Source organism: Fistularia commersonii, chromosome 5, assembly GCF_037954325.1.
Source record: "Fistularia commersonii isolate RoL2024-O1a breed Wild chromosome 5, RoL_Fcom_v1.0, whole genome shotgun sequence".
Taxonomy (NCBI): Eukaryota; Metazoa; Chordata; class Actinopteri; order Syngnathiformes; family Fistulariidae; genus Fistularia; species Fistularia commersonii.
Genome location: NC_141288.1, coordinates 8,915,814 through 8,941,309, shown reverse-complemented (window position 1 = coordinate 8,941,309; position 25,496 = coordinate 8,915,814). Strand labels below are relative to the sequence as shown.

Genomic DNA, 25,496 nt, shown 5'->3' with positions numbered 1-25,496 from the left:
AAACGGACCGGGATCTCTTGGTCACATCTCGGTCACTTGAGCGCCAAAAATGTAACCCACAAGCTACCAAAATGAGTAAAAAACAGACGTCCACATAGTTGATTCACATTAATTATTATAGTCGCAATATAAACAATCTACGTGTACCGCACCCTTCCCACGGTCCGCAGTAAAATTGTCAAACGTTGACTGGTCCACAGCGATAAAAAGGTTAGGGACCACTGGGTTAGAGGACAAAGACCAGAGAGAGAGGCCAATGGTTGAGTGTCAGCAGTAGAAACTAGTGGTGTAGAGACGGTGTATGTTCTTCCTCCATTTCCTCTCGCCTGCATTCCTTTCGGCAAAACCTTGGCTGACAATATTTAACTCCAGGGACCCTTCCTGTAATCACAATTCTATCAGCCATTTGTCGCAGTTACCAGTGGCAACATGGGAGGCAATACAGGAGATTGATAGATAGGAGTCATGTTCCTTGCGTGGCTCCTTGAGGCTGTTGTCTGCTGTTACATAACTAGAGGTTATTTCTAACAAGTACTTGCAGCACCTCTTTATCACATCTTGTTCATAAGGATTTGATATGATCAATGGAGATGATGCTTTTTCAGTTTTAAAATCAGTATGGTTCAATAATTGATCACAGCATGGAACAGCTGCTCATAACTCATTGTAACTAAGATAATATAAGATAAACTTTATTGATACCCAAAGGGGAAATTCCTTTGTCACAGCAGCATGACAGTTATAATGTCAAAAAAGGAAATAAATATGAATAAAAATATGAATAGAAAGGCAGAAGTCAGATGACAGCAAGAGAAAAAAAAAAATCAAAAGACAGATAGCGAGACAAAAAAAAAATCCATGAATAAATACACAGCAGATAAATGGACAACAGGCAACAACAACATCAGGGATGACAATGGGCAACATCAAGGAAGAGTGAGGGTGAAAAATACACAACTAGAACTATACAATAATATAAATAGAGCGATAAAAATAAATAGCAATGAATAAAATGAATAAACAAAAAGAGGCAGGATGTGTACAGGCAGGGACAAACAAGGACAAGAGAAACAGCAGAGTTTGATATGATGTGAATGGTAGTAGTGAATGGGGTAGGGTAGTGAGATTGTGGAATTGTGAAAGTAGCACAGGTGCACTCGGGCAGGTCAGAGTTGTGTGCCGTCCAGACTGCTGTTGTACAGTCTGATGAACGTGGACAAAAAAAAGAGCGTCTGAAGCGTTTGGTTATGCACCGAGGTGGGATGAACCATTGGCTGAAGGAGCTGCACATCAGCCACAACTCATCATGCAGGGGGTGGGAAGGATTATCCAGGATAGTTACCACTTTGTCCTTCACCCTCTCTATTGCCACCGATTGAAGATGGGCTAGGTTCAGTCCCACCACCGAGCGGGTTTTCCTCACTATCTTATTGAGCCTATTGACCTCACCAGTCCTGGCACTGCCCCAACAGCAAGAAGAAGAGTGGCTACCATAGACTTTAGGAGTCCACTACAGATGCCAAACAACCTCACTCTCCAAAGGAAGAGCATCCTGCTCTGACCCTTCCTGTAGAGTGCAGCAGTGTTGTGTTACCAGTCCAGTTTGTTGTTGATGTGGACCTCAAGGTACTTGTAGAAGTCTCAACCGCTTCACCCAGGATGGTAGTCGGTACTTGTCTCCTCCGATTCTTCCGGAAGTCCACAACCGCCTCCTTGGTCTTAGAGATGTTGAGTAGGAGGTGGTTCAACAAAACTCGCGATCAGACCTCTGTACTCCTCCTCGTTGTCATCGTTGATGCATCCAACGATGGAAGAGTTTTGGGAGAACTTCTGGAGGGTGCAGGAACCAGAGTTGGACCAGAAATCGGAGGTGAAGAGGGTGAAGAGGGACAGTATAGCTACCTTGGGGCACTCCTGTGCTGCATGCCACGGCCTCAGAAACACAGCCGTCCACCCCGACACACTCCTTAAGCTTGTCCTTTAGGAATGTATGTCAATGTTCCCATGGATGTAGTAGGGGGCTGGGGGGCTTTCCATGGAAGGTTCCAGTGGGCAGCCAGGGAGGGGGGGGCAGGTGGTGACCATGTTTGTGCTCAGGGGGGTGGGATGGTCTGGTGTGGTAGGGGGTGGGATTGTCCGTGCTTGTGTTTGGGTCTGGGTTTGAGAAGATGGTGAGGCAGGATGAGGGGGGCTGTTCTTCAGAGCTGATGCCATTCTGCAGGAGGAGGGGGTGGGGGGGCTGTGGGGGGGGAATTCCTGGTGGGAAGGGGGAGCAGGACTGGTAATGGTCATGTCTGTGCTCACGGGGAAGGGGTGCTGTGGTGGAGGAGGAGGGTGTCCGTGGTAGTCTCAGATGGGCGGGGGAAGGTAGTGGTTGCGTCTGAGGGTTTGAGGATATGGTGAGGCTCGGTGAGCAGGGGCTGTCCTGGAAACTGCTGCTGGTGGGCAGGAGGGGGGGATGAGCAGAGCATACAGCAGAGGTGTGAGATAACAATCTTTATTTTGAAAAATCTTTTATTTTGAAAAATGACTCTCTGAAATGAATCTCTCCGTTACATCTCAGTCACTTGAGCGCCAAAAATGTAACCCGCAAGCTAGCAAAATGAGTAAAAAATGGGCGTCAGACGGAATGTTTCTTTTCGAATGTGAAAAGGTGAATCCACACAGTGGATTCACATTAATTATTATCGTTGCAAAATAAACAATCTACTTGTACCGCACCCTCCCCCCAGTGTGAGCGGAATGATTTTGGTTTTTGTTTCAATTATAATAAGTCCAATTTCTTATTTAAAAGAAACATTTAAAAAAGGTTGAATGGTTCACAGTTATGGAATTCAGTGGAAACACAGCAATAATCAGCCACGGGGTCTGTCAACTCGCTTGAAAAGACATTTAGACACTTAAGAATGTGACCCAGTATTTTACGACACTGGGATTAGGATTAGGATTAGGATTATGAAAATAATAACACGCGGGCGTCAAACTCTAGTGTTGACTGAAGAATTAGTTTGTTATTAGCTCTGGAGAGAGAGGGTGTAGGGAGGTTACACAATGTAACCCCTGGTTCAGCAAGCAGTGTGCAACCATCAGGAAGAGACCTCTAGTGGATTGAGATAGACACACCTGTCAGGATTAGTCATATATGTTTTTAGTATCAATGATATTGTTGATCTTATATAGAGGCCTACCGAAGTGAAGCTCGGAGGGATTCCCAGCCACCTTCGAAGGTACTTGTTGATCTTCCTCCCCACTCCTTCAACACTTGTCATAGGAACTTCATACACTGTCAACAGCCACATGAGCCTTGTTGATAAAGCCATGGCTTGACCTCCCCTGGGAACCCTGATTTTTCGATCCTCCTCAGCCATTCCTTGGTCTGCTTTTCTGTGCTGCTGATGTTGTTCCTGTCAGTGAGTCATCAAACCTCTTCCCGAGGCACGTGTGTGTGTGTGTGTGTGTGTGTGTCTGTGTGTGTGTGTGTGTGTGTGTGTGTGTGTGTGTGTGTTTGAAAATCAGTTCTTAGACTTACTACTTACTATTTCAAGTAAATTTAAAAGCAACAAGTGAAATGATTGCTATTTTCAACTAATCAACTACATTTTTGTCATGGCAACCACAATCCTATCATTGCACTTCCTGAATATCTTGTTGAAATCTTCTTATCTTGGCAACTAGACTTGAATTTCTTCACTTGAATGCCTTTCACCCCCTCATCCGAGGGGCTTCTTTAGTGATGAAGGGAGAGAGAGAGAGAGAAGACTGAGACCCATGAGAACCCTGACCTGGATGACTGAGAACCTCCACAGACATCTTCCTGATGTCCTGTCATAACATGCCCCGTCATATTATTTGTTAGTATGAAAGTTGAAAAAAGATTAATTTGCTGAGCAGCAAGGGATGAAGTAAAGTGGTCACATATTCCTTGAAAAATAACAGATCCATTTACACTTTTAAGCGACTTAATGATTTGGTTCTAAAAAGGGTTTCAAAGGTACATCCCAAAGTTGTAGCACTTAGCTTAGACCTATTGAAGCTTTTTTGTTTCTCCTGCCCCAAAGGTGAGGTGTTTAAATGCCAGGCTCGCCAGGTTGTGTTTGCGTTGCGTGAGTGTGTGCAGGGGTGCGCAGGTGTTGTTGGGTGCATGGGTATGACAGTCAGACAGAAAGTCAAACTATCAAGCAAGATGGAAGAACAGCTGTAAAGCAGTGACTGAGAGGAAAGTGTCGATTTAAGCTGAGAAGAAAGATGGAAATGAGAGAAAGTAAGAGTAAGGAGGTAGGTTTGGAGGGAAGGGAAGATGAAGAGGGCACAAGTGAAGAAGTGATAGAGGGGTTAATGCCAGTGGCCTTTCTGAAAGGTCAGTGACCTGGCCGCAGGGGGATACAGCCACTGTGGTGCGGAGCAGAATTTGTTCTTGATAGTAAAATCACAGCAATGTCACAGGGGGAAAAAAAAGGATCAAAGAAACACACCCACACACACACACACACACACACACACACGCACACATACACGCAACACACACACACAGTCATCTGGCTGACTTTGTTTGTTTTCTTTCCAATGGCATTTGAAACAAAGCAGCCTCTTCCATGTTGACTAATGGCATTGAACATTAGCTGACATTTCACACAATTAGAATTAACCGAGCTATTGTTTAAAAAAATGACATTTTGTGTGTGTGTGTGTGTGTGTGTGTGTGTGTGTGTGTGTGTGTGTGTGTGTGTGTGTGTGTGTGTGTGTGTGTTTGTGTGTGTGAGTGTTTGTTTATGTATGTGAATGTGCACCTGTGTGTGCTCGAGTCCTCACACGCCTGCACCTCATTTTATGGCTGCGAATAAAATTACTGTTGTATTTTCTATGGCCCTGAAGGTAAAATGTCTTTATCATTACATTGCATCAAGTCATATAAGGCAAAACAAATAAATACATACACAACTAATTTCAACTGAATGAAAACTTTTCAGGACGGAAAATGAGCCAATGACTTTTTTTATTTTCAACCCTATGAGAATTAATTGGTCTTTTTATATTAAAGAAATTCAATTGAGATATATGTAGATATAATTCGCACGTCCCTAACTTGACAGATCCATTCATATTGTTGTACCATTGGATTTTGGGTGGATCTGCACTATATATAGCTCTAAAGTATTTCTTTTTAAATGTTGCACTGGTTGTCTATGACTACTCACTCTGCCTGCATCTGCCTCTAATAATGGAGTCTGACATGCAAGTGTGTTGTTGTGGCTCACAAGTGATCACCATCTCATGAGCGATATTTCATCCGGCAAAATAACAACTAGTCATTAATTCTTAAATCCGCATTCCCAGCCTTGGATGGACATCGGACAAGTATTAAGTGATGTATTTGCAAGTGTATTTGCAAGTGTATTTGCAGTCCCTATATCCTCTATTGTAAGTCGCTTTGGATAAAAGCGTCTGCCAAATGCAATGTAATGTAATGTAATGTAAAAGTGATATTATTCAGCTTAATATGTGAGTAAAGGTAATATGGGCCTCACCTTTACAAATCTTGCCATTCCCTGCCCATTTGTTCCAATATTTCCAAATACTTTGGTTCACCAGGGAGCTGCTGTATACTCGGACTCTGACCTTTCTGGTTATTCCATTTATTTGCTAATAAAGTAATAATTTAATAATCACCAAAATAAACTGTTGCATACTTTTTATCGTTATAAGGGGGGTAGCATGGGACAGGAGGTAGAGCAATCGTCTTTGGAACAGAACATTACCGGTTTGATTCCCGGCTGCTCCTGGTATGTCAAAGTGTTGTTGAGCTCGACACTGAACCCTCTAACTGCTCCCCTGGTGCTGGTCAATGGCAGCCTGCAATTAACCCTTCATGAGTCATTAATGATGTGTTCGTTGCAGAGAACGAATATCTCCACAGGGATCAATGAAGGATAAATTATATTATAATTATTATTTTCAAGCCAAAAACTAGATATAAAAACTATTGAAATGACTTTCAGCTGGGTTTCATTGTATAGTCTTCACTGTCCCTAATTTCCAGGGAGTTGGAGCTCCATCAAAAAATTAATGTGGAAGTATAAAGCGAGCAGGTCACCTCCTATGTAAGTAAATCTTGGCGGGGTCTCCTCCCTCAGCATCGGAGCCAGCTCACAACCAGGTGGTGATCAGTTGACAGCTTCACCCCACCCTTCACCTGAATGTCCAGAACATGTGACTGCTAGTCCGATAACACTACCACAAAGTCGATCATGCGGCTAAGGTTGTGTTGGTGCCAAGTGCAGAAATTCACACCTATGGGCCTGCACACCTAAGTCCAGTAACAAAATTAAGCAGTGAAAGTATATTTGATTTTTATGGCACTGAGGTTTTGACGGTTTACAGTTTCAAAAACTGTTCAAAAAAACAGGATAAATGTTCATAAGTTCGTGGTTGATATGATGTGAGCAGCTTTTGTGAAAAAACAAAGTCATGGATACACTAAAACAATCATTAGTTTGCTGCAGATTGTGAAGCTTTGACATATGTACAAACATGTTTTGCAGCCTTTATATTCACTTTGATTCAAAATGTGTTTGTTCAAAGAAACTGCTCAAGTAACTCGTTATAAATTAACGCCATTTTAAAGACCTCACAGATGATGTTTTGGGTAATAAGCGACTTGCCTGTCACAGGCTTCATCTTTTTGTGATTTCCACTCTGCTTGTTTCTTTCACTTGTGCTTTTGAGAGCAAATTTGTTTTTGAGGGTGAGTAGTCTTTTTTTGCCTCACCCGAGCCGCATCAAATTAGTATTGAAGGAGACAGATTGCGTCAACACAGTACGTCCCGTTCCACATGAGGGACGAACCACAATTATGTTTCTTGTTTTGAAATGCTGCTCTAAGCTTGAGCTGAAAGCGTGTTGAAAACAGTGACAGTTTTTTCCCCTTTTGTTTCTATGGGATGATACGCTTCACATTTTTTTGTTATAACAGATGTATTTTAGGAACTTTGAGTTTATCTTTTTAACAGGGAAGTCACATGCTCAAGTTGTGACTTCACATTACTAGAGCAATTATGTCTATACTTTTTGAAATACTTACATTGTGTGTGTTTGTGTGTGTGCATGTGTGTGTGTGTGTGTGTGTGTGTGTGTGTCTGTGTGTGTTTCTTTGATCCCCCCCGATATATTGCTTTGATTTTACTCTCATGATGCAGGCTGTTAAAAGGTTGGGGATTTGGTACGAGAGGAAAAGCTGTGACTTCACGGACAGGCACACCCACACAAATACAAACGCACACACACACACACACACACACACACACACACACACACACATTAGCAACTCTTCACAAATGAACTGATGTTACATGACAGAAGGGGAAGGAAATATCAAAAATTTAAATATAACAATACTAAACAAAGTGCACATTCAGTCACAAAGAAGCTAAAACTTAAACACTGACTTTTCGATAATTAACACTGCAAAGAAAGTTCTGCAGTTAGTGTACCTTATTGTACAATATTAGAGTATCAATGTTTTTTTCTCCCCTTTTTTTGAATGTGTTGCCAGTCTCAAACCCAATTTTTTTCCACACCTACATATGTAAATGTGCTGACTTGTACTGACCCACTTCTCATCTTACTGCAACAAGTACCAAAGTGGAAATAAGTCTTTCAAGCATTTTTTGGGATCTCAAGATCTTTTAATTCAACCTTGTCCTGTTAAAGTAAATAGACAAATAAATAAATCAAAAAAAAAGTAAATTAATTAAATGATGGGAATTTACGCCAACAACGCAATATGCACAATATTTTACGTATGTATATGTAATTTGCCTTGTGATACTTTGAAAAATACCGAATCATGTTCTCAAAGTTGGTTGTGATACCGCATTGTCTTATTGTCATGAGAAAAGATTGCAAACTGCACGTGTTTTCAATAACTGCTCTGCGTTCTGTTTGAACCTGAAGGTTGACATAAACAGTGAGTGAAAAAGTGCTCATGAGCAGCTTGCATCATTTAACGAAGAACAACACAGTGGGGGCAGCACCCTGACTGACACGTTGTAGTCCTGGCACAACTAGGCATCCTACTTTTATCAAAGAAAGAAAAACATACATCCCAAACATCTATGTTTGAATACTAATGAATTCCATATCTCTCAGCCTGTAAGCTCTGCAGCCTCTCTAGTAAAGGGGGATGCAGCATAGCATGGGAGAATGTATGAATGTATTTTACCAACAATTCAATTCAGTTTTAGTTATTTAGTACCAAATCACAACAAAATTTGTCTCAAATTTGTCTCAAGGTACATATTCTGTATCATATTATTCACAGAGAGCCAACAGTTCCCCCATGAGTATTTACTTGACAACAGGGGCCAGGAAAAACTTCCTTTTGACAGGAAGAAACATTGAGAAGAATCCAATGCACAACGGGTGTCCATCTGCCGCGACTGGTTAGGGTGAGAGAGAGATGAAGCAGAAAGAAGGGAAAGGAGTGACCACTGGATACCCTTTTAGGCTCTTCAAACCAGATCCAATTCTTACGAAGTTGGAAAAATGTGAGATCCCTGAGGAGCATGAAAAAAAATTGTGTCAAGCCCCCACCCCGCTTTTATTTTACAGTATTGAGATGATGTTGGACCTTTAACCACCCAGTGGCCAGCCTTTTGTTATTCTCTGACCTAAAATGCAGGATTAGTGGGATCCTCAGAGCTGCTGAAAATGGCTTGGCATTTAGCTTGAACAGTTGGTGTACTCAGGTTGAAAAGATTTTGCCTGAGAATGCCTGAATTGCATAAGGCCACGTATAAGGTTTGTGCACCCAGTCACAGCAAACTCGCTCGCGTAAAATGTCACAATAGGAGACAAGAAACTGACAGTCAACACTCTAAAAGATATTCCAGCTGCTGATAACTTTACACATAGGTTCCCCTGGTAATAACAATGTTTCAATTCAAGATCAAGTTACCTCAAGTAACAATCATTTATGGTTCCTCTGTTTCATTATTTAGTAAAGCCTTGTCTGCATCGCCGGCCAAAACCAAACTACCTTTGCTTTTGTATCACCATTTGCCATTTGCCATTACATTTTCAGATATTGGAATACGGCTGTCTATCATGGTATGTATGTCAGGGGGCGAATCATGAGCCGATGATTTTTTTTTTTGCGATATCTAGTTGTCCATGCTCCACCCTGGCTCTCCATCTCCGTCGCAGGATGAATCCCATGTGCCATGATACTAGCTCACGGCATAGCTGACCAGATTATTATTATTTATTTATTTATTTGTACTTTTATTAATCCCTTGCAGAAACTTCCTCTCTGCCTTTAACCCATGCCTTCCTCTATGACTCTCTTCAGCCCCAGACATCTGGCGCCCTCAAAGGTTGATGTGACAATTGTGTCTACATGTTGCTTCCATCTGCTCCTAAAACATACCAAGGCCGTAGAGAGACGTTATGTGAAGGGTGTGTGTTCATATCCGTGTGTTTTTGAGGAGGTGTCAGTTGATTCACGTTTTATTTGAGCTGATAACAATTTTAATGTTAGTAAATGGTTGTCTGTTTGTTTTGTTTAACAGTATCATTGCTGCTGTCCATATTAGGACGTACAATGGGGCAAAAAAGTTTTTAGTCAGTGCAAGTTCTCCCACTTAAAAAGATTAGAGGCCTGTAATTTTCATCATAGGTACACTTCAACTATGAGAGACAGAATGAGAAAAAAAGATCCAGAAAATCACATTATTTAATTTTAAAGAATTTATTTGCCAATTATGGTGGAAAATAAGTATTTGGTCACCTACAAACAAGCAAGATTTCTGGCTCTCACAGACCTGTAACTTCTTTTGTAAGAGGTGCCTTAGTCCTCCACATGTTACCTGTATTAATGGCACCTGTTTGAACTGGTTATCAGAATAAAAGACACCTGTCCACAACCTCAAACAGTCACACTCCAAACTCCACTATGGCCAAAGAGCTGTCAAAGGACACCAGAAACAAAATTGTAGACCTGCACCAGGCTGGGAAGATTGAATCTGCAATAAGTTAGCAACTTTGTGTGAAGAAATCAATTGTGGTAGCAGTTATTAGAAAATGGAAAACATAGAAGACCACTGATAATCTCCCTTGTTCTGGGGCTCCATGCAAGATCTCAACCCGCTGGGTCAAAATGATCTCAAGTACGGTGAGAAAAAACCCAGAACCACTCGGGTGGACCTAGAGAAAAACCTGCAGAGAGCTGGGGCCAAAGTAACAAAGGCTACCATCAGTAACGCATTACGCCGCCAGGGACTCAAATCCTGCTGTGCCAGACATTTCCCCCTGCCAGTACATGTCCAGGCCCATCTGAGGTTTGCTAGAGAGCATTTGGATGATCACGAAAAGGATTGCGACGATGTCCTATGGTCAGATGAAACCAAAATAGGACATTTTTGGGAAAAACTCAACTTGTGGAGGAGAAGGAATGCTGAGTTGCATCCAAATAACACCATACCTACTGTGAAGCATGGTGGTGGAAACATCATGCTTTGGGGCTGTTTTTCTGCAAAGGGATCAGGGCGACTGATCCGTGTAAATGAAAGAATAAATGGGGCCATGTATCGTTAGATTTTGAGTGAAAACCTCCTTCCATTAACAAGGGCATTAAAGATGAATCGTGGCTGGGTCCCTCAGCATGACAATGATCCCAAACACATTGCCCGGACAACAAAGTAATGGCTTCGTAAGAAGGATTTCAAGGTCCTGGAGTGGCCTAGTCAGTCTCTAGATCTCAAAACCAAAGAAAATCTTTGGAGGGAGTTGAAAATCCATGTTGCCCAGCGACAGCACTAAAACATCACTGCTCTAGAGGGGATCTGCATGGAGGAATGGGCCAAAATACCGGCAACAGTGTGGGAAAACTTTGTGAAGACTGACAGAAAATGTTTGACCTCTGTCATTGCCAACAAAGGGTAAATAACAAAGTATTGAGATGAACTTTTGCTCTTGACCAAATACTTATTTTCCACCATAATTTGCAAATAAATTCAGGCCTCTCTCATCATTACATTACATTACATTGCAGTCATTTGGAAGACGCTTTTATCCAAAGCAACTTACAAAAAGTGCAATTCAGTCACCGAAGATCCAAATTACCAGTAGTCGGTAGTCAGAAGTCCCCACTACCAAATAGCCATCTCTAAACCATATACATATATACATTCTTCGTCTTTTTTTTGGGGGGGGGCGCTAAGCGCGATTAGTGGGGTTGTGCTTGGTGAAGAGGCATCTCATCTTTTTAAGTAGGAGAACTTGCACAATTAGTGGCTGACTAAATACCTTTTTGGCCCACTGTTCTTATTGAATAGGAAACCATCAAAACCTATTTGACTTAAAATGCAGATTTCCTTTTCCTGAATTGAAGGTGTTGAATGTGTCACTTTGACCACATTACACCGTCTTTCAAATTATTCTGCTGTGAATTTTGAGAGAGTTCAATGAAGTTTAATTTTTGTACGAGCTCCATCTATTCCATCCAACCCGTGCAATGAAAACTGGCCAAGCTACATGGGGAACCCCCCTCTTTCTCTGCCTGTAAATACTAGAGGCTGGATGACATCTTCATAAACATTTATTTTACTTTTTATGGCCCTTATTTTATAGTTTAAGGCTAGGTCTACAGGAAATGAGTGCAATATCCTCTAAAAGGATGGAATTTTGTTGTGTATATGCATGAGGTTTATAAGAATGACAACAAGGATACTAAATCTGCTAATTATTGCCCCCTTGACAAAATATATTTGATCACAAACACCACTGGTATCATTATTACATAAGGGTTTGGAAATGAGTCCTGCTTTGTGAGGTGATGGTAAAGAAACTAACTGGACAGTTTCACTTACAAAAAAAGAGAAAGTCAGGCTAAGGAAAAGATAAAAAGAGGAGTTGAATCTATGAAGACTAAGTAAACGTAGACAGATTTTGAAGGATTGCTAGATTATGAAGAGGGAAAATAGGAAGGTTTCAAGTATAAGAGGAAAGGGGGTTAGAAGGACTGCATAAAATGACACAATATTACTGTTGCAATGTAGTTTGTAGCGCTGGAAAAAATGTCAATATCAACATTTAAAAGATCGACAAATTATTTATCTTGATATCTCTACAGCTCTCCCGTGATCTCAACTGTAATGTTACCATAGCTATACAATATTCTTATAAACTCTATAAAATGTGTTGGGACTTTTGTAGTGTAATCCTTACGACTGACTGTTGAGATCGACTGGTCAGCTTTAACATTTTTTAACAGTTTGGGTCAGAGGGCAGAGGATAGCACAGCTTGTGAAGCATTGACTATTCATATGATATCACTTGAATGGAAAAGACGCCATATTTGTCAACTTGCTGTCAGAGACATTTAAGTGTCGGATTTCCTGGTGAATTTCATGCAATTGATTTGCATTCAGATGCAACAAATCAGCTCCCTTTTATGAAAGACAGCATCCTGTTGTCACTTCATTTTATTGCAATGAATAAAATCCTTCAGTGATCTCCAGTGATCTCAATTTTTTGAGATCACTGGGTGTAGCAATTTGACAGTGAAGTAGATTTCTTTCATGTCATTTATTTTATCTATTAGGAGACCAGGTAATAAAACATTTGGCTTGAATAGAGCAAAGATGGTTAGACTGGGGCTCTAGGTAAATTGCTAATTTTCATTTAAAATCCCATGGAAACACAGTAGAAAGGAATAACAACAGCAACATTTCATCACAAACATATACCTAGTGGTGCATACGATCTCAGTATTCCCATCCCTGTTCATCCACCCACAAGTACAACAAACATCAAATTATTTGTAAATTGATCAAAACATCAAGTTCCTCCATAAATTGACCAAAAAAAACCAGATATCTGAGCCGGGATCGTCCAATATCCACATCCAGATTCCCTACATTGTCATAAATACTTAACATGTTCACATCCCAAAATTACATCAGTCAGCAATACGTTTTTTGTATTCATCAAATCCATACTAATACACAAACAATAAAACCTACATACAGTATGTATGCACCAATTCTGTTCAACGGTAAAAATTGTTCTAAAAATAATAAAAAAAACAAATCTTCCTGGTAGAGGTCACAATGGTTGATTGGGCTAAAAGTTCAATGGACATCCCACTGCTTTATGGCTTTGTACGAAAGAGTAGTTTGTGCAAAAGAGCAAACTCATTAAGGGGTGGGAGCCCAGATTAGGAATGATTTTGATAACTAGTCATACCAAAAAAAAGTGTCAAAATTGTCAAAGTTAAGAATATTGTGTTTGTTCAGCTCCGATTTTGAGAGCCAGCTTTCAGAGTGATTCCAGTGGACATATGGTTGATTTATTAGCTTTTGTCTTGCATGTAGGAGAAGTAGGATTTGATAAATGTATTTTGGAAGGTTTTAGCAGCCTCTGCTGTCAGTGTTTTCCTAAAGCAAAACTTAGATTGGGGTCTAATATAATGCCATGGCATTTGAATACAGTTTTATTTTTGATTGATTCTTATTTTACCATCTTATTAAAGTAGTTAATGTTTGTAATGTTTGTAAAAACATTGCCGTAGTTTTATCCATGGCTAGTGTGAGACAGGAGTTTTTGAGCTACTTGGTCACGTTCCCCACATATGCTGTAAATTTTGTCACTACCATTCTTGCACTCTTGCCTATAATGTAAACAATGATGTCATCTGCATACATCCATGAATTACATTGATATGAATTGAAGGTAGGTCACTGATATATTATGAATCATATTGGTACCAAGTGTGAGCATCGAGATTAGATCAGGTTCACTTTAAAAATCACACTATTTTAAGACTCTGATTAGCATTTCACAGCATGTACAGGAAAATATTTGACACACTTTAAAGAATGTTATGACTATTGTGTGAGTTAACTACGGAGGTGGGTGTCTTGCTCCAAAATGTAGCAGAGGAGACAAGCTCTATCCCTTGGTTTTACAATGAGAATCAAGGAAAAACATTTTTTTTACAAAAGAGATAGTGCCTCTTTTTCAGATATTCATGTTTTTAGATGTTTTAGATTCTTTTGAAAAAATTGCTTTGAATTAATTTTATACTTCTATCTCACTATAAGCAGGAAGTGAGAATACCATAGGAAGGGCATGCATGCTTAAATCTCAAGCACCAACACAAACATGCACACACACGCACACACACACATACAAACAGGCACCAACTCTTCAATTAGCTATGACTATCTACCGTTCTACCATAATTTCACATTTAGTTGTTGGCATGGTTACTTGAGTTGAATGCATTAACATCAATGGATTTGTAAAATGCTGCAAAAAGATTAATTCTAAAGAATTATGATGACTAAAACTCAGATGACTTTTAAAATAAAGATATAAATAAAAAAGTAACCACTAGATTTGAGAGACAATCAAAGAGGCACAGAGATGTCATAATAAGGGAAGGACTAAAAAATTGTTTCAGGAAGTGAGAAAGCAGAGAGAAAAAAAAGAGAGTGGGAGAGAGATGGAGAGAGAGAGAGTGGGAGAAAGAGAGCGCTGTCATGACTCTCACACTTCTCATTGTGCTGTGGAACTTGTGAGTACCAGGCAGGAAGTGATGAAGAGGGGTTCTTATTTTGAGTTCTTTACGCCGTTTATTTTACTGTCTGGCAAGATGCAGGTTGAATTTTTAAGTCTTTTTGTCTGAGCCAACAGGACATCATGCTGAAGTTCAAAATCAGGTGTGTGTGTGGGAGTGCGTTCGGAGGGTAACAGTAAATGTTCATTCACTTTGTTTGTACCTTCTTCAATATCTTTAACTCTGAGAGATTCACGATGCAGGTATATAATTTTTACACCCTGTTGTTAAGGACTTTATGGCGTTTTCTGCGATTTAACATTCTTTGTTTCTTTTTTTGTGTGTTTCCTCCCCACTAGTCACAATGAGCGTAAGGTGACCTGCAAGCACCCAGTGTCCGGCATCCCCTCCCAAGACAACTGCATCTTTGTTGTAAATGAACAGTAAGTCTCTCTACACGATGACGCACGCACACATTGTGTGCTTCTGATATCTGCACTGATTGGAAAGGTCAGGCCATGTAAAGACCCCCGGTATACTGTATATAGATCCATTCATCAACCATATGGCTGCAACAGCATGTGATTGTCCCGCTCAAGTCTGTCTGCAGGGACAGAGAGGGAGTTGCAAGTGCTGTGAAGTTGCTGTTTAGTTTATAGTCACTCTCTGTCTCACTCTCACTCGCTTAATATCTGTTTGAACAGAACTACGCATTCATCTGGTAAAAAGAAAGCCCAATATGCTTCCCAGTCTTGAATGTGCTCCATGTAAGTTAAAGCGGAAGGTGACTGGACACCCAATTAAAGGCAGACATCGATACACACTTTTAGAGTCTGTGTTATCATGACAGTTGGAGGCGATAGAGGGAAACCTTAGAAACACGATGAGCGATGGTATCTGGTTATGATTTCTTGCTGAGTCTGGCCAAAAAATTGAATGTCTTAATGTTTTATCAGTCTAATTATCAAAAGACAGACTTTCAAGCAATAAAAAGAAAGGCTTGGGCTGAGAAACTTGAACTTAATGGTTGGCAAAAATTACTTTCCATCTTATGCAACCGCAGTTATCGATCAGGCTGTTTGTTCTGCTTTCTCAAAATGAAATGAAAATGTCTCCTGGGCTGGAGGGTAATATGATCATATGACTAAAAACTCCTGTTAAGTCTTTCGAAGTGTATTATTATATATGTATATCTTATCCTGAACATTGGCATTCATTTGTGGCTTTATCGATTTCTCATTGGTGACTTATTGGTTTGCCTAGTCAGGTAAGTGTTAATGTCCATCTCCATGGATTCAGTTAGCACTAGAATCTTTCACCACTGATTATTATTTTTCAAACCTTTTTTAACACTTGAATGTATATAAGGGATGCTGACTGATTTTGATCTTTGGATTTGTTTTTGCTGATATTCAGAAGAATTTTCTTTCATCTATTCATTTTATTTTTCCACTTTTATTTAGAAATAAGAAATGACCTCCATCATTTTATTGTACTGGACCCCCAAGATTAATGACAAAATAAGAACAAACAAAACAAAACCCACATAAATTGATAACATTTTTTTGTTTGTTTTTTTGGACATTGTTTAAATTACCTTGATTTTATTTGTGAAGGTGAGGTGAATCAGTTGAATAAATTAATAACCAAAGAATTGCCCACACTTTCCATAGGAACTATCAAAAAATAAAATGGGTGATGATGTTGGCAAAACAAACAGGTTATTAGCTAAGATATATCTCTCAAAATGAAAAGAAAACATTTTTGATTTTTAAAGCAATCATTTCAAGCATTTCCTTTAATGTGTTGAATTTATTTGCTGATGTATGATTTTTAATCATGTTCAAAGTTTGAAATTCAGACAGTTGATAGCATATGATAAACCTCTCACAGAAAAACCAAAGAATAAACTGGTTAGGTGATTTTAGTATTTTAATCTTTACACTTGGATGACATTTAATTATAATGGCATTGCTATGTTCCTTTGTTATTATCAAGATAATAGTGATGCAATTCTTATTCCAGCTTTATGAAATAAAATATTCAGTCGTATAACAGCTAGTAAGGAATTTATCCACCCTTATTATCTCTAATCTCAGCAGTCGTGGTACACATCTGCACACCCACTGGAATGATAAAATCCAGCAAACACAGCTCCGTTAAACAATTACCAGTTGTGGGGAGGCTTTTTGTACTGCATCATCTTTAGCCCGCATTAAAGCTCTGACTGTCCTCTGGATCTCCTTCCTGCATGTAATGAGCAGAGATACTGTGTGCCTCCATGCAGCTGGCAGGCCTTGAACACAGCATCAGTGTGCAGTGCAGCCGCAACACACCCAAACTATAAATGATAACATGTCCACAGAAACACAGCCTTGTTTTTGTTTTGTTTTTTCTTGTTTGTTTAAATACAAAATCCACAGGTTTCAATTTGTTAGTTTGAGCTGGTCTTTTCAGTCTGGGCAGTGGGGGTTGGTTGTCATGGGGGCAGTTGCTGATGCAACACACTGTTATGCTTAATGTTTTTAACATCTATGGTACATTAATTTCTATTTCATCCATCCAACCATCTTCCCCCGCTTATCTGAGCAGTCTGAGCAGTGAGGCCTAGACCTCCCCCTCCCCAGCCACATAGTCCACCTCCTCTTCAGCGTGTCCTGGGTCTTCCCCGTGGTCTCCTCCCTGATGGACATGCCCGGAATACCTCCCCCGAAAGGCATCTAGGAAGCATCCTGACCAGAACCCGAGCTACCTCATCTGACTGCTCTCTCTGCGGAGGAGTAGTCGCTCAACTCTGAGCTCCTCCCGGATGACCGAACTTCTCATCCTAAGGGAGAGTCCGGCCACCCTGCAGAGAAAAACTCATTTCGACCACTTGTATGCGCGATCTTGTTCTTTCAGTCACTACCCACAGCTCGTGACCATAGGTGAGGGTGGGAATGTAGATCGATCGGTAAATTGAGAGCTTTGCCTTTTGGCTCAGCTCCTTCTTCACCACGACAGACTGTCGATCTTCCGCTCAGTCCTTCCTTCACTCGTGAACAAGACCCCAAGATACTTGAACTCCTCCACTTGGGGTAGGACCTCTTCCTCGACACAGAGTGGGCATTCCATCTGTTTCCAGGTTGAGCACCTTGGTCTCAGATTTGGAGGTGCTGATCCTCATCCCGGCTGCTTTACACTCGGCTGCGAAGTTGCAGTAAGAGCTTGAAGACATGGCCAGATGAAGCCAACAGAACCACATCATCTGTAACAAGCAGAGAATTAATCTTGCAGCCACCAAACAGGATCCCCTCTTTGCCCTGGCTGCACCTAGAAATTCTGTCCATAAAAGTTATTAACAGAATCGATGACAAAGGGCAGCCCTGGCGGAGTCCAACTCTCACCGGAAACGGATCCGACTTACTTCCGACTTCATCAGGCCATGATCGCCAGCTCTCACTGGAGCGGTTCGCAGCCGAGCGACAAGCGGCTGGGATGAGAATCGGCACCTCCAAATTTAAGACCACGGTGCTCAACCAGAAGCGGGTGGAATGCCCTCTTCGGGTCGGGAAAGAAGTTCTGTGGAGGAGTTCAAGTATCTCGGGGCCTTGTTCATGACTGTGGGGTGGATTGAGCAGGAGCTAAAAGGCAAAGCTCTCAATTTTTTCGGTCGATCTACGTTCCAACCCTCACCTATGGTCACGAGCTGTTGGTAGTGACCAAAAGAACGAGATTGCGGATACAAGCTGCCGAAGTGAGTTTCCTCCATAGGGTTGCTGGACTCTGCCTTAGAGATAGGCTGAGAAGTAGTTCAGTCATTTGGGAGGAGCTCAAAGTAGAGCTGCTGCTCATCCGCATAGAGAGCAGTCAGATGAAGTGTCTCAGGAATCTGGTCAGGATGCCTCCTGGACGCCTCCCAGGGGAGGTATCCTGGGCATGTCCATCTGGGAGGAGACCGCAAGGAAAACCCAGGACACGCTGGAGAGAGTATGTCTCCAGGTTGGCCTTGGAACACCTCGTGGGTTCCTCCCAGAACCCCAAGATGGATGGATGGATGGCATTTACATTTTTTTAACTGTTTTGTTCATTTATTTTTATTTTGTCTGAGGCAGTGTGTCTGAGGCAGTGTGTCTAAAACAGCGTATATGCAATTCCATATGCCCATTTTGGATAAGTACAGCATATCAGATTTTTTTGTTGAACTCTTCATTTAAGAATTTCAGAATGTGTACAATTGAATGATGATCTAACTGTGTCACTTGAGACCGTGGGGTATAGGAATCAGGTCAATGAGTCATTTAAAGGGTGCCTAATCCACTTAGTAGAGCTTATTTTGCCTGAGTTTTTACTTTCAAGTCAGGAGGCCAGATTTTTTTTCATTGTGATATAAATGTTTTGTTGCTTGGCCTCAAAATGTAAAAGGTATTGAGTTTTGATATTCAAATGGAATGGAGAAAAAAGAAACACGCATCAAGATGTTTTTAACTCTGGAGGCTGCAGCTGTCTCTGTGAAAATGTTAGTTGATTGTCAATATCATTATTTTGTATAGTCAATCGCACTTTTCGGAATCACAGCTATCATATTAAATATTAACTTGGAAGATTTTGCAAGTATTTGAATAACAAAAAAGTTAACAGCATAGAAAGTGACAGTATTTCTTTATATTCATATTTTTATTGATTTCCATGTGGGATATTAAAAAATTTCCCACCTCTGGCTTGAGCAGTTGAGAAGCTCCCATTTCTTCCTTCTTAAAAGTCTCCAGCCTTTCCTTCTACAAATTACCATTTTATATGTGTGCCTGCAGCGCCCAAGGGGTTTCAATGCAAGTCAGTGGAACAAACCTCAGCATGAATCTCGGTGTCATTCTGAACACCTTAAATTGTAGGTTTAATGAGGCTATTTCTAAAAAAATCTAAAAAAGTAATAAGTTACTGTTTGCTCCCTCTGGGAAGTTTTCCTCTTTACTTTCTAATTAAGTACGGTACACATCTGCAACTTATGCTTTAATATTAATGACTAGCAAGTGACCTTGTTTTGCTGTTTTATGATTCATTCAATTTGAGCATTAAGGTCCAATCTGCTCCTGATGCTGATTAAAGCTATATTTTCCTCCACATACTAGATAGAGGATACAGGATATGCTTATTTTTTCAATTTTCTTATATGCCTGTCCTCATGATTTAAGGCAGTCAGACACAAATGCCAATTAAACTTCTTTTTTTTTTTCTTTTTGCCTTTGGTTAAGTCTGACATCTAATCAGCAGGTGTCTGTCTTACTTATTACCCAATCATAGATGGGAAGACGGGGATCTGAGTATTTTGAATGATCCTACACTTTCAGATTAATCCCTTTCTTCAACTACAGGAAACTCAATTTTTGGTTTTATATAGGGCTAGAGCTGTTACCATTTGGATTAAGTTTAATCAACAATATATGGACGGATTTCAAATGAAGAATAACAAATTTGTATTTCATTGCGATGGACGGTCAGCTTCGCTGCCTGTTCGAGACATTATGCAAGACACAAGTTGACACAAAATTCATGCATCCATACACTGTTCCCGAAAAAAGTCCAGTTTCCCTTCTTTTTGATGTTGGATGATTCAAAATACAAACAGCATGTTCAGACTTGTTTATAGTCTTATATTCTTTATATTCTATATTTTTTAATATGATATTGGACAGGTGTGTCACACATGGCTCAGGATTGTATAAGACAGCAAGGTTTAGTATGCTTAAAACTTATTCTGGGATAAAGATGATATAAAAGTCTTTTCGCCATCTCAAAATAATGAGGCAGTGGATGCTAAAGTGTCCCTATAGCTCTGATTATTTGTCAGTCCTGGTATGACCCTATTATACCTAACTGATGACTGACAAAGTCTGGATAATCATGTCTTCCCAAATGAAGAGGCCTCCAGGAATACTGGTAGAAGAAACTAGAAACTGTACCAGAATTGTAACCTTGGATGACTATGAAACCTCTTAAATATGACAAGGGTAATAAAGCCATATGGTTATAGTGACAGCTCCTGACTTCTCCCCTCCATGACAGTGGATGCCGACTGATTCTCAGCAATATTATTATCTATTAACTATCCTTCACTTTCTCTGTTTTTATTCTCATTTCTGACATTTTTTTAAATTTGTTTATCATGACTAAATTTATTGATAAAGCATTTGTTTAAGTTCTCATCATTTTGCCATTCTCTCTCTCTCCCTTGTTCTAATTCTAGCATGAATTGTGGAAAGCTTGTGCACCCTGACATGCCCCTAGAGGCTCTCACAAGGTAATCACCCCTCATGTCACTGGCAAAGCTGCTTCCGCTCATCTTTACAGCATAGATACTGTATATTTCAACGCTAACGTGCCAAGAAGTACTTTTTCACAGTTGATAGGTGCTGATTTGACATAGATAGAGTATTTCTACATCAGGGGAAGTTGCCCTCTTAACCAGTCTTATGAGAAGGTCATTAACAGCATTAATATAAACACTGGAACAGTGTATGATGTAGAGTCCTCCCAGAGGATTGCCAGTGTTAAGTGGTCTTGTCTCGCTCAGTTCATATTAGATTTTCTTCTTTGGAAGTGGTTTGACCCCCACAGCCAATTATTGGAAAGGTTTAGTCGAGCAAACAGTCCCGAATGGTTCATTGGGGCAAAAGTAAAGCATGAAGTTGCATTAGAACTAAATAACAGACCCAGGCCACGCTGTCTCAATTTGGCTGCAGCTGCCGTCATAATTCCAAAAAAATAAATAGATAAAAATATCTGTATTCACAATATCATTGATGCGTCAGTGAGTGAGTGGGGGGATCAGACCTGCAGTGAAAATATAATTTTAAGTTTGCAGATTCATCAGTCAGCCATAGATACATTAATGACTTAATGGTCCAATGCGTTTTGTTGGGACCAAAAGGGATCTATTTTGCACTTTGCACTATGAGAGAAGTGATCTTTGTTGTTTCAGGTTGGGGCCCTTCTCAAAGTGTTTGTAACAAAATACAGCTTTATGGTCAATTCAGATCCTGATCCTGTCTGTTTTAATAAGCATTAGTTAAAAGAAGCAAACTTCTTTTTAAAAATGCCTTAATTGGACATGCACAGGAAATGGTTTGGATCGTGTTGACTTTTTTTTTTGATACCGATCAGAGTCCCACATTTGTCACATTTTTGTTGCCAAGGGCAACTGCAGGACAACTTCCGAACCAATCAACACAGAAAGCCTGCCAAATACTCCATGCTATTAGGAAAGAGCTACAAAAGGTAATGAAAAAGACCAAGCCTATAGGGACATCTTTCAGGTCCTGAACTTATGATCAAGTAACAGATTTTCCAGACTAAACAAGTTATCCCCTTTCTACTTAGTACACTCGAAGGATATTGTTATCAATTTTGTCTCTGTAAGTGCCTCTGAAAGATGGAAAACAAGTTAGGCTATTGTTCGATACCCCTGGTGCTCCTATTTACCAATTTCAATAAGCCACGTATCAGGAAAATCAGCCGTCACAATAAGTCTCATCTACTCCTATCTTTGGACAAACACACTTATCCAAAATGAAAGGATGCTTCTTTCAACAATCTTTTCTTCAAGGCTTAATTTCTCTGTTTTGTAATGCACATTTGTTCTTCCCCTGTCTCTGGCTAACACGAACCGCCTTAGATTCGGCAAGAAGCGCCTGAGCAGCTTTACAATACTAACACAGGAGTGATTAAAGGGCAAGTGCATTTTTTATTTTCATTTTTTTTCACTGTTGTCACAGGAGAATCAAATCTCCTGGACAGCGGTTGTATTGAAATCGTGACAGAGTACCGCCACTCCTGCTCACATTTCAGTGTCTGAATGGCAGTATTAAAGTCGTTTCCTTCCAAGTGGAGGATTTGAAAAATCTGGAGTGTGAGTCATAAATCAAACATAGGAACTTCAGCAATCGGATGTATACCCTCATAATAGAGCTCCACAGTGCAAATATCTGGCTGTTAAACTCGGTACACCTTCTGCCTGACATGTTCGGATTTATCTTTTGCAGATTAACTACAGCATATAATGTCTGAAATGAAACTTAAATATCAATAGATAGATAGATAGATAGATAGATAGATACATAGATAGATAGATACATAGATAGATAGATACATAGATAGATAGATAGATAGATAGATAGATAGATAGATAGATAGATAGATAGATAGATAGATAGATAGATAGATAGATAGATAGATAGATTGATAGATAGATAGATTGATTGATAGATAGATAGATAGATTGATTGATTGATAGATAGATAGATAGATAGATAGATAGATAGATAGATAGATTGATTGATTGATTGATTGATTGATTTACTCTGACTCAATCAGATTGCTCCTTTACTATTGAAATTACCTCACTCAGCAGGCATTTAAGAGTATATTATTTGTGACATGTTATTGGTCATGCTCATTTAGATTACGGTAGCACTGTTATTAATGGCTTTTTCCATTGATAAAGTCATACAGAGATTTGAAGCTGATTTTCAGGAGATCTTGATGTTCAATTTGCAGGGAAAGAGGGGTTATCCCTTCTACATTGTGATAGAAGTGCCTTGTTTCATGTACTTTGGTCTTGTTCCTTAGTTGTTGTCATTACAATACATATATTTTCAATGAAGGCTGGCTCCTGGCTGATGACCCTGCAGCTACTCCATTGACACTGTCTGAGGTGCGTCAGGTGGAAACGCCATGCAGGTAGCCCTCACCTGTGCTTTCATTTAGTTTTACTGGAACACCAGAGACCACTGGGAACACTGCTGTTGGCATCCAGGAAAGACTGGAGGGCAGTCAGGGAAGACTGACTTGACAGCACCAGGTGTGAACGGGCTAGTTACCCACTCTCACAGGTCGTTTTCAAGATGGACACCCTAATTAACTATGAGCACGAGGAAAGAAAAACAGCCTGAAGGTCCACTGAGATGCGGAATGGAAGTTGAACCAAACCAGACGGACAACATGGCACTAACTGGAACAGTATTCACTTACGAGCAACAGACCCTGTGAAAATGTAGCTGCGGGTGGTCTAACGTGACAACTCATTGGGGCCTGCATAGCCACTGGAGAAGGCAATGTGGAGGAACAAACCAAATGCAATGTTGCAGATCAGACAAGCAGGAGACAGTGCCTGGTTGAGCACCACAGTGCTGCTGTTTCTAATATTGCAAATGACCCTTGGGAAGAGGAACCCCTTTCCCAGCAGCAGGAGCACAGGAAACTTGTACGGCTGATCTGTCTGACACCCATATGCCTGCCACCATCATGCAGCACCTTACTGACGGCCTGAAGAGGATTGACACGAGCCACCTGCCAGTGAAGCTTAAGGTCTGGTGCTATCAGTTAACCCTCTATCAGCACCTGATGTGGCCCCTGAAGTTGTGTGAGATCACCTCATCCACAATAATGAAGATGGATGCCAAACCTAACAGTTTCATCCACAAATGGCTTGGTTTACCTCAAAGCCTTTCCAACACAGGCCTGTGTTGGAAAAGCATACTCTAGCTGCTACTGAAGTCCATCAACCTGGGCTACAGACAGGACAAGGCAAGGCTCATGCAAGGGCTGAGAGACTCAACTGACCCCTTTTTAAAAAACATCAAGGCTCCAGTTCGAACAGGAGGCAAATGGAAGGCTGAAGAGGCTGTCGACGAGGCCATCAGCAGGCTAATGCACAAAGAAGTTGTTGGCAGGAGGCAGTCAGGAAGAGCTGGCTTGGGACGAGGAACAGACCCCAAGTTTCAGTCAAAAGCCACAAGAAAAGGAAAGAGTTGGTGATTGAAGAGGTGATCAGGAGGAGCAATAGAAGATCAAGCACTCAGCCAGTGGCTACATGGATGTTGAACAACCGGGGAAGGCGTGGTCAGCAGGACCTTCAAGTGGTCCAACATGTGGAAGATGCCTCAAGCAAGGCTAAGTTTCCTCATTTGGGCCACCTTCGACACCCTCCCTGGCCCTAGTAATCTGAGTCAGTAATACAGCTCAGAGGAAAACTGAAATCTTTGCTATGCATCAAACCCAAGTTTACAGCACATCCCATCCAATTACAAGACAGCTCTGGCTCAGGGTCGCTACAGTTGGCAGCATAACCAGGTCCTGCGGAAGCTGGCAGAAGTCTTCGAGGCACGAAGGATGTAAGCAGCCAAGGACCGTCCTCCAAGAACACAGAAGCTGATCCCCTTTTTTGGACAAGGGGCATGGGCTCAGAACATCAGCCAGAGGGAGAGATCGTCACTGTTAACACCTGGATGCGACTGGAACTTAAGAGTGGACCTTGATCGGCAGCTCAAGTTTCCGCCAGAGATTACCACCACCTCTCTGAGACCAGACATCATCCTGTGGACCCCAGCAGCCAAAACAATGATCCTCGCGGAGTTCACAGTCACTTGAGAGGGACGAATGGAGACGGCTTTTGAAAGGACGAGGGGCAAATACTCAGAGCTGGCAGCTGTGTATCGAGAGACTGGGTGGTTGACCGTTATCTGCCCTGTGGAGGTTGACTTCAAGGGGTTTATTGGAATGTCCTTCCAGCGCCTCCTCAGAAACATAGGGGTGACTGGGTCAAAGCTGAAAAAGGCATCCAAGGACTTGGCAGTAGAGGCGGAAAGAGACAGTTTCTGGCTGTGGCTGAGAGGGAAGGACATGTTGTGGGGGAAAGAACGGTCCTAGGAGTAGCTGCAGGGGGCGGCAGGGAGGCATCCCCTCCAACACCATGAGATGTTCCAGGAATAATGGAGCGGAACATCAATAGAATGGTGGCCCCTGGCTGATGACCCTGCAGCTACTCCATTTGCACCGTCAGTGTCAGGTGGAAATGCCATGCAGGTAGCCCTTACCCGTGCTTTCATCTTGCTGGTTTGGTTTGTTGTTTTAATTTTGTTTGTCATATCGGAGTGAAATGGATTTCAACAAAATCAAAACTACC

At 41.0% G+C, this 25,496-nt stretch overlaps 1 protein-coding gene across 14 annotated transcripts in view; it reads left to right on the top strand.

The window, feature by feature from the left end:
* The window catches only part of plekha5 (pleckstrin homology domain containing A5), a 254,343-nt gene that overhangs the window by 152,613 nt on the left and 76,234 nt on the right, over positions 1-25,496 (top strand). For 11 of the 14 annotated variants that reach the window (XM_086146721.1, XM_086146717.1, XM_086146714.1 and 8 more), the window contains exons 4-5: positions 14,917-15,000; positions 20,781-20,834. In XM_086146721.1, coding sequence (XP_086002847.1) covers positions 14,917-15,000; positions 20,781-20,834 — 138 coding nt within the window. Of the gene's footprint in view, positions 1-14,694; positions 14,721-14,916; positions 15,001-20,780; positions 20,835-25,496 lie in introns of those variants that run through there. The other 3 variants (XM_086146723.1, XM_086146710.1, XM_086146718.1) reach the window with 2 other exon arrangements.